This window comes from Babesia bovis, chromosome 2, assembly GCF_000165395.2.
Source record: "Babesia bovis T2Bo chromosome 2, whole genome shotgun sequence".
Lineage (NCBI taxonomy): Eukaryota > Apicomplexa > Aconoidasida > Piroplasmida > Babesiidae > Babesia > Babesia bovis.
The window spans coordinates 907,810-921,456 of record NC_010574.1 but is presented as its reverse complement, the minus strand read 5'-3'; the positions used below and the strand labels follow the sequence as shown (position 1 = coordinate 921,456).

At 39.7% G+C, this 13,647-nt stretch overlaps 4 protein-coding genes across 4 annotated transcripts; 1 reads left to right on the top strand and 3 right to left on the bottom strand.

Moving 5' to 3' along the window:
* The first annotated feature begins 213 nt into the window (after positions 1-213).
* On the top strand, positions 214-1,443 carry BBOV_II003950 (Got1/Sft2-like family protein). The gene has a single exon (XM_001609868.2). The coding sequence runs from the start codon at positions 305-307 to the stop codon at positions 710-712; it is 408 nt and encodes a 135-aa protein (XP_001609918.1). The 5' UTR covers positions 214-304; the 3' UTR covers positions 713-1,443.
* A 227-nt stretch (positions 1,444-1,670) lies between these two features.
* BBOV_II003940 (uncharacterized protein) lies at positions 1,671-3,288 on the bottom strand. The gene has a single exon (XM_001609867.2). The coding sequence runs from the start codon at positions 3,171-3,173 to the stop codon at positions 1,851-1,853; it is 1,323 nt and encodes a 440-aa protein (XP_001609917.2). The 5' UTR covers positions 3,174-3,288; the 3' UTR covers positions 1,671-1,850.
* A 269-nt stretch (positions 3,289-3,557) lies between these two features.
* Positions 3,558-4,933, bottom strand: BBOV_II003930 (uncharacterized protein). The gene has a single exon (XM_001609866.2). The coding sequence runs from the start codon at positions 4,786-4,788 to the stop codon at positions 3,658-3,660; it is 1,131 nt and encodes a 376-aa protein (XP_001609916.2). The 5' UTR covers positions 4,789-4,933; the 3' UTR covers positions 3,558-3,657.
* A 574-nt stretch (positions 4,934-5,507) lies between these two features.
* BBOV_II003920 (HEAT repeat family protein) lies at positions 5,508-13,096 on the bottom strand. The gene is made up of 2 exons (XM_001609865.2): positions 5,839-13,096; positions 5,508-5,801 (listed from the first exon to the last, which is right to left on the bottom strand). The coding sequence occupies exons 1-2, from the start codon at positions 12,994-12,996 to the stop codon at positions 5,628-5,630; spliced, it is 7,332 nt and encodes a 2,443-aa protein (XP_001609915.1). The 5' UTR covers positions 12,997-13,096; the 3' UTR covers positions 5,508-5,627.
* Positions 13,097-13,647: the final 551 nt, after the last annotated feature.

Here is a 13,647-nt window from a genome sequence, read left to right as displayed (position 1 = left end):
TTACACAAATAACGGTATATTGTACATGTGTGTCATGTGGACATTGTTGACTTGTAACCAGTACAGCACGAAGACAACGTATAAGGCCCACTTTTACCAAGTCTATTGCCACTTATATTATAATTAGTATATATAATATACATACTTGCTGGATAGAACTACCAGATGACACACTCTGGGGAGCTCTGTAGTTTCATTCACGTTACAGAGATTGTAAAACATTAGGCTTCCGGCCTACTATATAGCCGCGAGTCATGATACACACATATTTCAGCTGATCCAACAGTGGACGGCAGTTACCTCCATGGAGCGCAATTTGCGCCTAGGCTTCGCGCTTCTATGCCTGGGTTTTATCACTGGGTCTGTTAGTATCTTACTGCTTTTTGACAGATTTTTCCTCAATGTATCAAATGTGTTTGTGGTATCAGGTCTTTACTGTATACTAGGAACTCGCAAATTCATCGCATTCTTCACGAGTACCAGCAGGATCAAGGGGACGATTATATACTTCCTAGGCATACTTGGAGTCATCTGTGGATGGTCTAAAATAGGCTTCATCTTCGAAACTTACGGTGTATACTTGCTTTTTGGCGCTTTCCTACCGAATATTATATCGTACATCCGTGTTACACCGTTTAACTTTGTTTTGGACTTGCCTGTTATAAAAACTGTTGTGGCATATCTACAGGAGAAATCTTCATTGCCACTATGAATTAAAAGGATATGGAACATTTATTGCTGCATTTAAAATGCCATGAGATGCCAATGCATCTTCCAGATGCTGTGAAAAAGATCTGACAATGCAACGTACGCTAGGATACACGGGATTCGTGCACTTTGCTTTGTGTTTGAAGTCGATTGTAGTGATATGTTGAGTAACAACCAGTCACTTAGATGTGATACTGAAGCGCAATACCCAGGTAGACAGCCGTGGTGCCATGGTTTTGAATCCCACGACAATGGAAACACAGTAGAACTGTATCTATTATATAGAATGCCTTTTATATTTGAGATTGACTACGTCATTCATATATGAAGGCTCACAGTTCATAGGGCTATGTATGCACGAGCACTTGATTGCTGTATTGATACCACTGTTTGGGGCTTTTCAAAGACTCTAGTACACCTTTTATACCTATGACGCCGACAAAGGCCCACTGTAAGGTTATGTTTAAAACCTGTTGATGAAAATTGTGGTATATGGCAATAATATATTGGATGTGAAAGGGCTGGGTTCATTGTAGACAGCATCTCTTTGCAGGCAATGGACGTATCATATTTCCTGCAGCAAATGACAGTGTCCGTAGCTATCAAAAAACGCGACATCGCTAGGGGTTATTGCAGTGAACTTCGTTTCATTGTTATAAATATAATAGCATAACTCTACTATCAAATGACACTACAAAAAACTGACAGTTTATTTTGAAATTGTATAGCATCGCTAATGTACCAGGAGGCCTTACGCTATTCTTTAGTACTACATAGACTATATTGCTTGACATTTAGGGTGGGCGTATGCAGCCTGATACATGGGTTTCGTGTAACATGCTGTCGTTACCATTGCAGCATAGTGATTGGAGATAGTTATCCGAGAAATCAATGCGTAATGGCAATTAACATTAGAATAGTATTTCCGGCTGTACAGGACGGCAAATGAACAGTTCAAATTATCATATGCCAAACTAGCATAACTAGAAACAATGTAAGTTGCATCCCAGGCAATTGGAATCTGTGGCACAAGTTGATTAAGTATAACCGCACCGTGTGTATAAGGTTGAAAATATATTTATATATTACTTCATATAGACAAATAAACTACTGTAATCCTAATAATCATATTGATTCAAAGGTTAGGCTATAGGATCGTCAATTTGGCATCCTAGCAACGTGTTAGGCCCAGTTAGAACAATGTCAAGAATAGGTTCATCAACATTGATGTTGTACAACTTATCTATTAGACAATCGCACTGGGGAGTGGAATGATGGGTATAGATGGACGGATTATTTTGTACATCACGTGAATATACGTTTCTGACCGTTTCGTAATCATCCATAGTCCGGAGACTTTTCATCTGGGATTTACAAACTAGCATATTCACAACAACGAACTGCATATGATCAATTAGATTGTCAAATACATCAACATGGGTTATATATTCCTCAGGATGTTCCTCGTATAATTCAAAATTGAATGTTGAATTCACAACTTTCACCCTAAACTCACTTCTATGTCTCAGATTAGCTATTGCATGTTGCGTGTAATACCAACTTCCTCTTTTTAAGTTAGCCAAAACTACAACATCTGCATACCACGTTTCCGTACCGCCGACGTTGATATATACAACAGAGCTGCTAGGGACACCTGGGGATAGCTGGAATTCGTAGTCTTTGGCATTAAGTCCAAATATGTTTTTCGGCTTGAAATATCCACCTTCAACAACTGGTATGTGCAAAACACGTTCTTTACTCACATTAGGCGCACCGATGAATAGAACGATGCTGTTCTCATCTTTTGAAATATCTATTCGATCACTATGGGAGCTGACAGAACTAATGTAATTCTCATCATTCTCAAGTAGATCAATGTGAAGTACAGGAGAGATGTATGTTAGCCCTTGAGCCCTGAGAATATGTTTTGGAATACATGCTTTTCGACCCTTATAAGGATATGTCAATAAGGCCCAGGCTCTCCCTTCTGGTAAAAAGGAATCACATTCGGCGATCAATGGATTAATATCTGCATTCTTCAAATCTAACGTTAATAATAACGGGCCCTTTAAGAAGTCCTTAATCATCTTAAAGGGTACTAGTTGCGGCTTTAGTTCTCTCAGAGTGTAATTTGTCGTAAAAATGCGGTCATCAGTGATTATCCGTCTAGCAATTTGTATGAAAACTGTTGACCCTCTTTTAAAGTATTGAAGATAGCTTTTCTCTGTTTTCCCTTGTTTCCGTTTACGGAAAACAAGGCGTCCTCCGAATTTAATACTCACGTCATCATCAATTGCCATCAATCTATATATTCCTCCCTCATTGAAACTTCCCTGAGCTACATTGGGTTCACTTTCAAAATTAATATGGTTAAGGTTGAGAACCCTACAGCTATTTGGCTGTACATTCAGGATGAAGAGCCAGATAAAATAAATATATATCATTCTTAAATAAAAAAATGTCATCCTCAATAAACTATATAATGATGTTAAATGTTTTTATTTAAATTCCTAAACAAGATAAATTTCGCGTTCAACTACTCATTGTTTGAATGTAGGAAGAAAATTCGCACCTCTTATAAATCAGTTACGCAGTTAGCTAGCTCATAGTGATATCATTGCATATTGCTTCTAAGCATTTGTACAATTTCTATGAGAATTGAATATATAAATAGCAATGGCTCATACATAATATGATTCCACAACACAGTGCCTGTTATGACATGGGAATTGAACCCAAAGGGTCATTATTGTATACATAATGTTACTGTGGACCACAATCAATATATAAACTTCATAATCCAATGTAAACACAGAATATTAGTTACGCAAAGAATTTAATAACATGAAACATTGGAATATATGGAAAAATAGAATTAAAGACATTTTGTAATATATTATGATTCACATAAGTCTTAAGAGCTCAAATGATATATATCATATCACCTTCTCATCTGATGTTCTGAGGGGCATCATTTGCAGCTTCAGTTCTTATGTTATACAATGTGTCTATGTAAGGCTCTAGATCATAGCAGTTTAAATCGATATAAGTTGCTCCAGAGCCTAGTTTATTTACCATGAATATTTTTCTTGCTTTAAAAAGGGTTTCTACTTCCTGAGGGTCACCTTCAGGGATATTGTTGACATTTATCACTACGTATTGCGCACCGTTGACTGTGTTATAGAATACCTCCACATGTGATATAAATTCATCATCACCTTCTTCATAAATGTCGGCCTTAATAACTGAATCTATTACTTTTACACGTTCATAATTACGGCGTGGTATATATGCAATTGCAAACTGAGTATATAACCAGTCACCTCTTTTGATGTTCGCTAGTACAATCATTTCTATTTTGATAACATGAATTTGCGCAATGTCTACTACATTTCTATCATAATCATATGAACGTCTGCTTTTTTTGACCCTATTGAAATAATAGGGTTTCTTTATTATTCTCTTAGGTTTAAATATTCCATTTAATGTTGGAGGTATTTCTACCTCAATCTCACATAATATTTCACTATTTTTTATTATTAGGGTAAGCTCCGTCCTTTGTACATTTGTCAATACCTCCCTAGCTCGTGATATAAGAGATGGTGATATGTCACTACTACCCGAGTTATTTCCATCGATATTAAAAATTGGAGATAAATAGAAATTGTGATCCAAATAACGAAGCCATTCTAGTAGGCGAGTTCGTAACGAACGACGGTTCCTTGAAGTCTTGTAATGGGTAAATGTAGTGCCGTTCCATTCCATAAGTGTCTTAACAATGAATGGATGGTTTTGATCACTATGCAAAGTGATCGCCAATGATACGGGGCTTCCTATAAACTCATGTTTATCTCTAACAGAAATTTTACTATATTGTTCAAACATCTTTTGAAAATGTTTAGTAGCAAAAACCTCTGAATTGTCGGGATCATGATAAGAGATAGAAACTATACGTAGATCATCCCGAGTATACACCTGGACAAAGCTCAACATAGGCCCATTGAAGCGGTGTTTAGGGGCATCTATAAAATGCTCAGCATCAGTTATAGCACAAATTATCGGAGTTACCAAATGAAACATTTTATAAACGCCGCCATATGCAAATGTTCCTTCATAAATTGATATATCCGGCAATATGTGAGGATTATTAATATCAAAAATAATGGATTTCGCAAAGCTGTGCAGCCAAATATACCCTAGAAGCCATAAGGCCTTGAGAGCTAATGACTTAGTAATACCTATCATTTGAATGATTGAACTCTATGAAACCTGTATTGTAAGTTGACATGACATTGTTCTTTAATGCAAACCACGTGGTTTATTTTGTGATTAGTTCAGTACATACTTAGTGAGCTATTTTCTCCTTGCCCGAACACCAGAAGCACTGATAAGATATATGTAGTGCTCATTGTGAATTAGGTTTTTTTGGAATAGTTATTTGTTAAGTAATTATTTTTATATTGGAGTATCCATAAAGTAATAAGGCATCGATATCAGACAACATATTATAGACAATTAGTTTCCAATTGCAGTACTGGTTGCTTGAGTTCTCTTTGACAAAAGACATGATTTCGTTGTCACAAGCAAACTTATATTTGTGCAGGAAACAATTAAATATCAATTAAACAACGATTGTAAAAAATATGTACTTATAGGTGGCATTGTGGGTTTGCATATTTAAGTGCAGTTTAAACGTTACGGTATGATTCAAATATTTAACAATGCAAAGCAGTTAGAATATATATTATATTACCGTTGGATGTCTGATGAGTATGTATACATAATTTCCCATCGAATAACCAGTGGATTTGCGAATTCCTTAACTCTATAGATACTAGATATTAGTACAGCACATATATAGCACCTGGATCATAATACTATAGTTACAACGTAGCAAAGATTAACCACTTAATGATAGTTTATACCTCGTAGTCACTCAATTGGTCTACTTTGTTGCCTTTGACCAATACTCGTGTTGAGTACTCAACCAGCAGCTTTTCTACTTTATCTGAGGTAGAATGCTGTTTTATGAATGTTTGCAACTTATGGAGATCCCTTGATGGTCCCAGGAGGACCAGCAATACCTTTTCGGCCTATATACCAATGTATAATATATAATGAACCACTTACTTCTAGTTTAACCAGCGGGCTGCCGTATATAGCTTCGGAAAGGTACATCAGCTGAGATGCGAAGTTGGCAATATTCTGGTCGAAACGTAGTAAACGTTTGTATATTTGGAGCACCTGCGATTGACCACTGGGAGGCAATTTGGACCCCGAAGGAACCATGCCAATATAGGATTTAACAAAGTCCCTGGCCAGTTGAGATAAAGGTGTCAATTTAGAGATACGGCAGAAAACTTCCAAAGCTGGTAGATGCATGCTAGGGACGTCCGATTTGATGTTATGACGAAGCATGTCGACAAATTCTTTTGTGGCGTTCTCATAGAGTTGTGTAAAACCTCTGATTCCTGATACGATCCCTGAAAACGCAGTTAATGCTGTAGGGTCCTCAGAAGTCAATATGCACAAATCCTTTAGCCATTGAGGATCAATATCACCTTCTAACTGGGCGCACAGCCCAATTGATTGGCAAACGTATTGTTTATCACTTCCATTGGAGTCCTGGAATAGATTTAGCAGCTTATCAAAAGGTGATGGATTTAAAACGGGTTTAGCTCTTAGAACTTCATTCAATGCGTACAAAGACGCAGTTTTAACACTTGGCTTCGTTACCCTGTCAAATGCTAGTTTCATCAGTTCCGAAACAACGGAATCAGCCTTATTGGGAGCCAGCTGGACGTATAGATATAAATTGGGTCCTATCAGCATGTTCACATCACTATTTACATCAGTGAGACACTTGAAAAGAGCCGATTGCAGTTGGTATAGAATGACCCTAATATGCACTGTTTCACAATGCAGCAAAGCTTGTATAGCCTCTAGTAACGCTATTTTAAGCGACGATGGGCATTTGTCATTGAGACAGCGAATGATTGCTCCGATGGTCTTTAGGATAAATGGTCCCATGTTCTCGGGGCCTACTAATTTGTGTATCGCTGTTACGCACATCGCGGCCTCAATCTTTGCATTGGACTTAACGAACCCTTTTTGCACCAATGACATCATCAGGGGAAGCGTTTTCACAAGTGATGGGTTGGATACATGATCTGGGACCGTTAAAGTACCAAAGAAACGTGCAAATGTTGCAATTAACCTATCCAATTCCGTACGCCGCTCTGCACTTTTAATCATCTGGTCGAATACTATTAGGCACGGGTCTACTACATGGCTGTCACAGAAAATATAACGTGCCAAAGATTCGGCAATGGAGCCATAGTTCCCATCAAGTTCCGCTTCCCGTAGCTCTATTACAGTAGCTATGAATATGATTATACACGACTTGTCGTTATTCCTTTCCTCTTTGGCCAGGTCGTTCAACATTTCGATTAATATTTGAATAAGCCTAATTACGCACTCCGCTTTTACCACAGTTACAAATGCGGTAAACGAAGATAATGTTTCCGTTGGGTATGAATTGTTATATACAAGAAGCTGCTTTATGCACTTGGTGAGAACCGCTTGTCTTGAGAAAACGACTTTAGCACGTTTTGCACATAAAATACGCTCTAGTAGAGCCAAACGAATAATGTTCAAGTCCGTGCTAAGTGCCTCCTGGAGTATCATTTCAAAGCATTCAGAATGCTGTTCAATTAATAGCGTGATACCCGTCAGGTAAGTATCGCTATCACCATCGCCAAAAAGGTCTTTGACCAAGGAAGGCAATACCTCAGAAACCACTGAAGGGAAGTATCCAGCCAGTGAAGCCAGTGCACTGGAGGCTTCTTCGCATGACCCCGGTCTGCACAAACACATTTTCAGAAAGTCCAAAATGCCTGGTAAATGTTCCTCGATACCAATTTTACCATTAGCAGCAAGTGAAGCTATACCTATACAACGGCCACGGAATGCACCTTCACACTGTAGAATCGCTTTGATGAATTCATTGACTGCATCTGTGCCTAACCTCACCACGGCATCACTTATGCATTCACCAGCTTGTATCCTGACATCAGAGTCATCCTGCTCAAGCATTTCTATCACCCTAGGCAGCAGCAGTGGGAATATCTGCCGCAGAGAGCGCGTTACATTGACCCCTTTCCATATGGCCACTGAAGTTGCCTTTACCGTGGCGTTTGTATCGAAACGGGCAATGTACAGCTCAACTATAACCCGATTGTCCTCTGAGAGTGTATTTAAATATTGCAACAACGGCAACACGAGGTTACGGCACTGCCACTCGCTGGAGCGCGTGGCAAACTTCATGGCATCCAGGACGATATCGCCGTCAGTGGAATGGTAACGTTCGATCATGGTGCGCATAACCCGTGACGACATCTCGCGAACTCGTTCATCTTCGTCGCATAGAACTGCCATTACTCGGTGCAGAATATCACCTATATGAGACTGCACGTAGCCATAACATGTTACGGGCAGGTCATTGAATAGCGCAAGGCAGCCTTCACGCATCTGTGGAGTGCTATCCGGGCAATCCAATACCTTAAACAGCTTAGTTACAATGGCATGGACGAATTCATCCTCTACCGCACATAAGGCCTGCGCGAGACCTGCTGCCCCCGATCTTCTTTCTAAGCTAGTGGCGGATTCCATCACGCACTTAGTCAAGCAATTGATAAGGTCTACTATGAGTACCCGCGAAGTTTCACAGCCGAATCTTTTGAACGAGTTGGCGCAGCTGCCGATTGCAGTGGCTGCTGCTTTACGAATGTCCGGCAAAGTATCCTTTAGCAATTCGGTCAAAATAGGCATGAAGCCCGTGAAGAATAACTCCACTTCACGTGAACCGCCACATCGGGATACTAACCAAGATGAGAATACGATAGCCGACTGCCGGCACTCACCGTTCCTTGACCTTAGTGCACGTGATAATATGGGCTCAAGCAGACCGAGTTCCACAACACCTATGGGAATCGTTTCAGCCCCTATATTAGGGTGCTCCTTGGAATATTCCAAAAGGACATGCATCGTGGCGGTGACATTCGATTCCGATGGGTGTGATAATACCTTCAGAATGCTGCCCATAGTTGGGTATAATATGGAACTTTCTCCGGCAAGGCCTACTATGGAGTCCAACAGCCCATCTGCGGCTTCCTTCACTGCCCTTTGTGTATCAGTGGTACATGGAGACACGCTCTTAACAACGTCACATACATTCTTGATTATAACGCCATGGAGTTTCGGGTCCTTTATAACGTGCGACAGCGTGATCAAGCACCCAAGCTTAATGGATGATACGTAATTCTCGAGGGACTCAATCAGTATCGACAGGATACTCTTCAAGCCCACTGGAGTAAGTACTCCCACGATAGAAATTGCTGCATCAAGAGATAGATCATAGTTATCGTTAAAGCAGGCCACTAACCCGGGGAATATATCCTTAACATACGGGTCAAACAGACGGTCGAATTGTATTGATACTTCCTTTAGCATTTTAAGGCTGTTAGAGTTTGTCTTGGTGGCCATAGATTCCTTGATTTTCGCCATTACACCATGCTTCTTGAGATATGAAAGCCCACCGCCCTTGAGCAGTGCCACGCATGGTACTATAGCAAATTCACTAACGGCAGATTTGGCCAATAGATCGGTAATATTACTATTTAACATTTCTTCTTCACCTTCAAGTGCACATTTTCTGGCAAGTGAAGTAACCACAGCGACGGCGTGCGATTTAACATTGGCCCTAGAGAATTCATTGTCTGATGACAGCAATGCCACTAGAAGCTCTAAACTCCACTTTGTTGTATCGGTGTACTCCACGTTTGCTTGAACGTATCCCAGGAATAAAAGGCTGATACCTACTATTGGGACCAGAGGGTCCCTGAGTTGAGACAAAACTGCATTTTTATTACCATCTAAAAGGTACTCGATAATCCATGAAAAGAGTCGAGTTACTAAAGTGATCGTGTCATCCTTTGGCACTGTCTGCGCAAGTATATTGCAACATTCTAGAGTTGTGCCCATGTGCTGGGCAATGCCAGTGGTGAAGGCCAACTTTGTGAATACATGGAAATGGTCCAAATTGGTGGGTGCCCTATCAACATAATATTTAAGCAACCCAAGAAGTGACTCTTTATCGTCGTCATTAGCTTTATCCAGTGACCCCAAAAGTGAGTCTATCACATCTCCCGGTGGGTATTGGACTAATACCCTTGTAGTAACCTCGAGAGTTTCGGAGTTATCATGGATATACGTAGGTACCAGATCTATGATTCTACGTGGGCTGCATTGTAAATTGACCTCGGATACCCCCAACACAATCAAATACTCCATGACGGATGAAAAGCACTGTGAAGCGTTCCCAGAGGTGTAAATTGAAACTGCATCCTTTACTAGATCTATTTGAGTAGATAAACCCATTTTGCAAATGTCGGCCAATCCGTCGATATCGAGTAAATAATGAGCTGCCTTAGAAAGTGTGTCTCTAATATATGGATACAACTCCTGGTTTCGCAAGTTACTGCGTATAGTGTCCAAAAGTTGCTTCTGCTCCAAATCTACCATTGATGTTAGCATCGTGATAATCGCACGCAAAGATGCTTGTTTGGACCCTGTGCTTGCATTTGAATCACCTAGGATGAACATTGCAACTTCAGCAATGATTAAGCTACATTCTCGCGTTAAATCTGTTGACGCGGTTACTTCGTCCATGAGTGTAGAAGCATCGTCGTAGTTAATGCCATGGGTGCAATGGGAATAGATGTTCTTCAAGATTTCCAATAGTCGCGGTACCACTCGGCACAGTTTACCGCTAAATGATAAATTGCACGTAATCATCAAAAGCCTAGAAAGTGAATAGTAGGACAGGGGCAGGCCTATGCCATATCGGCATACAGCCAGAATGTCACGTAAATATGTGGACACATGATAGTGATTGTGAGCCAAACCACGTGATACTGAGTATATTGCAGCATTAACTTCATTAACCACTTTTGCGATTTTTGATCTTATAATGCATTGCTCCTTGTAACGCATCTCATCTAGTTGCTGCTTTGTTAAACTAACATTCTTCTTTTTGTCAGGTTGGTGTACATTCGGCTGGAATGGACGCGAATCTGGATACAACTTATCGGCACGAGCAAAATATATTGCAATATCTTCCCTTTCGAAGAGTGCCAGTTCATCGAGGCTTGCTTTTAGACGACCCAGTATGGTCCCTAGCAAGGGCGACACGTCGCCACCTTGAGATGCTAGGTAATGGTCAAATATAAATGGCACATGGCCCTCGGAGATACAATGACAGACGATATCGAAGATATCCTGGTCATTGAATTTATATGATTTCAAACATAGAGCCGGCCTGCAGGATCTATAGGTAATAATCCTGGTCAAATAGGATCCATCTTCGAAGCCACTAAGTTTCCCATCAAATAGAATACAGCTTATCAAGGTTGTAAAGACACGCCTTCGGTAGTTATTTTTAATACATACATCACGGAGCATCTTTAGTGTATTCATACATTTGACACCTTGGTGGCAATGTAATATTGCAATCAACAGGCCATAGACATGATGTTCTTTTATGGCATCTGTGAATCCTTTTAATTGCGACTCGATATAATTTCTATCGTAGTAGCATCCCGTAACAGGATGTCTTAGATGATCTTTGTTTTTACAGATTTCTTCATACAGCTCAACCATTATGGCGTACATTCGATTACCTACCGACTTTTGCGCAGCTTCTATAATTGAAGGGACGGTATCCAATTCCATTATAGCGAGACTTTCAGGTTCATTGAACTTTTCAACGCCAGGGACTAGTGCTACTTTGGAGATGTAAAGATGGGCAAGTAGATCCTGATGATGCGGCTGCAATGTTTCCAATATACCCTGGATCTTTATGCCCCCAGACAACTGCGGATTCGCTGTTTCCAGTTGCAATTTTAGATATAAAGCCTCAACCAGCGTGTTTTTATATACTGGCTTACCATGGCAGAAGTTGCAGATATCATTTAATGCAGTGATTAGGACACTTGGGTTGTTTAAGCCTCTGGTATCATGGTTGACACAATCTGTACCTACACTGAATCGTAAACTACGAAGCGCACAAGTTAAAATCTTTTCGTTTAGCTTGTCTGGATTTTTTGATCCCACTTTAGTCAGACCCTTTGCCTGATTTAGGATCACATCAGTGATGTAACCTTCCAAATCTGGATTAGGATACAATCTCAACAAGCTCCCAATGATGTTGATAAATTGCATTTGTACCGACTCAGATGGGTGTGAATTGGCTGTTTTGATTAAAGTCGCCTTAGAAGCGTTACACAATTCCTCCACAAGGCTTGGGTCAACGGATTTGTTGGAATCTGGTATGAGTAATAGAATTATTAGAGACACAATTTCCTGATCGGCCACGCTATTCCTCCCAATAACATCAAAGGAGTCCAACTGCGTTTTTATGTACTTATACATCCCAGAGCCCTTAGTAACAAAAACTGCATTAGAAAACCAATGAATTATTTCCTTAACTGTATGACTAACGTCATCCATGCGTTTTAGATTCCCCAATGGAGTTATATCAGAACCAAATAGGGAAACATCACGCTGAGAAAGAAGGGATTTAACATTCTCAATTATGTCTACAGCAATAGGCACCATAACATCATATCGCAGGTGCTTTTGTAAGGTAATGATTGTAAAAATAACACCTTTGTGACCCCTTTTAAGCAACCTCAATATCTCCTGAGCTAGATATGTTTGAAATTCGTCAGCGGTAATTTCCCTTAGCAACTGAGAAATCATACGAGCAAATACGGGTGATAAAACAAATTTAGCATCCCCTATTAATGATTTCAAAATAGATAACTGTTCCGATCGGTGTTCATTGTGGGTTACTAGTGCTATATTCAATAAACCTAGCCCATCGCATTGAAGTAGCTTGGCTATAAGGCCAGGATCACCATGTTTATGTATAATACCCTTCAGATTCTTCAACACATTTTTTATGCAACGTTCCAGAACGGGTACGGCATTGAGTAACACTTTTTTGTACATGGATTTGTTAAAACTCTTTACCACAGCAATGACAACGTCATCTATTGCAATATTCGTTTCATTGCCCTGATCAATACACGTTCTTATTCGTTTTAGGAACTTGATTATCGCTATGATGTCTCCATGGCTGAGGAGCCCATTGTCTATTCGCCGTAAGGCACAGCGAAAATCGGACTCCAGCCCAGAAGGCTCCTCCATATCTATCCCTATATGCATATTAATTCCATTTAGTTGAGGTAATGTACCTAACTATGGGAATGGTAGGATACATTAGCCGGATATACACTATAGGCCGTATGGCGTGACAGTATTTATATCGTACAATTACACTTACTAATTAAAATACGAATATTTATGCCTACAAAATAGGTTATATGTTATATGTGAGCACTGTGTAGCCTTTTGCTCGTCACTTAGCTTCACACATTAGTTACTTTTTGATTATGGCTACGAAATGATCTAGATTCCTAGAGTTATTATTATATTCGCCGAGTAACTGTTTACTTCATTTACACATATTTGATGTCTAGGTGCCAATTTGAACAATGCTACACATTTGAATTTGATACGTATTTCCCCCCTTGATTCTTGAAATCATAATGAAGGTACATCATCAGAAAAGAATGTTTATGGTGGAATGATAAGTTTCATTCATCTGTAGCCTAAACGTCTCTAATATCTTTAATACGCGAATAATGTTACTTAGATCTATGTGGACTGAACATGAAAAGATGAGGTAATCAGAACCAGGATGCCATTAAGTATTTTGCTATTACTAGGTCATTCATTAATAATGTAGAAAAGGAATTCATCTGTCTCATCGGGAATTCCTCATTCTCTGTTTAATACATTATCCCTTTATTCCAC

Coding starts and splice junctions, on each gene's coding strand:
- BBOV_II003950 (XM_001609868.2), top strand. CDS start 305: ATGGAGCGCAATTTGCGCCTAGGCTTCGCGCTTCTATGCCTGGGTTTT.
- BBOV_II003940 (XM_001609867.2), bottom strand. CDS start 3,173: ATGACATTTTTTTATTTAAGAATGATATATATTTATTTTATCTGGCTC.
- BBOV_II003930 (XM_001609866.2), bottom strand. CDS start 4,788: ATGTTTCATTTGGTAACTCCGATAATTTGTGCTATAACTGATGCTGAG.
- BBOV_II003920 (XM_001609865.2), bottom strand. CDS start 12,996: ATGCATATAGGGATAGATATGGAGGAGCCTTCTGGGCTGGAGTCCGAT. Junction 5,802..5,838: donor GCCCGCTGGTTAAACTAGAA/GTAAGTGGTTCA, acceptor ATTGGTATATAG/GCCGAAAAGGTATTGCTGGT.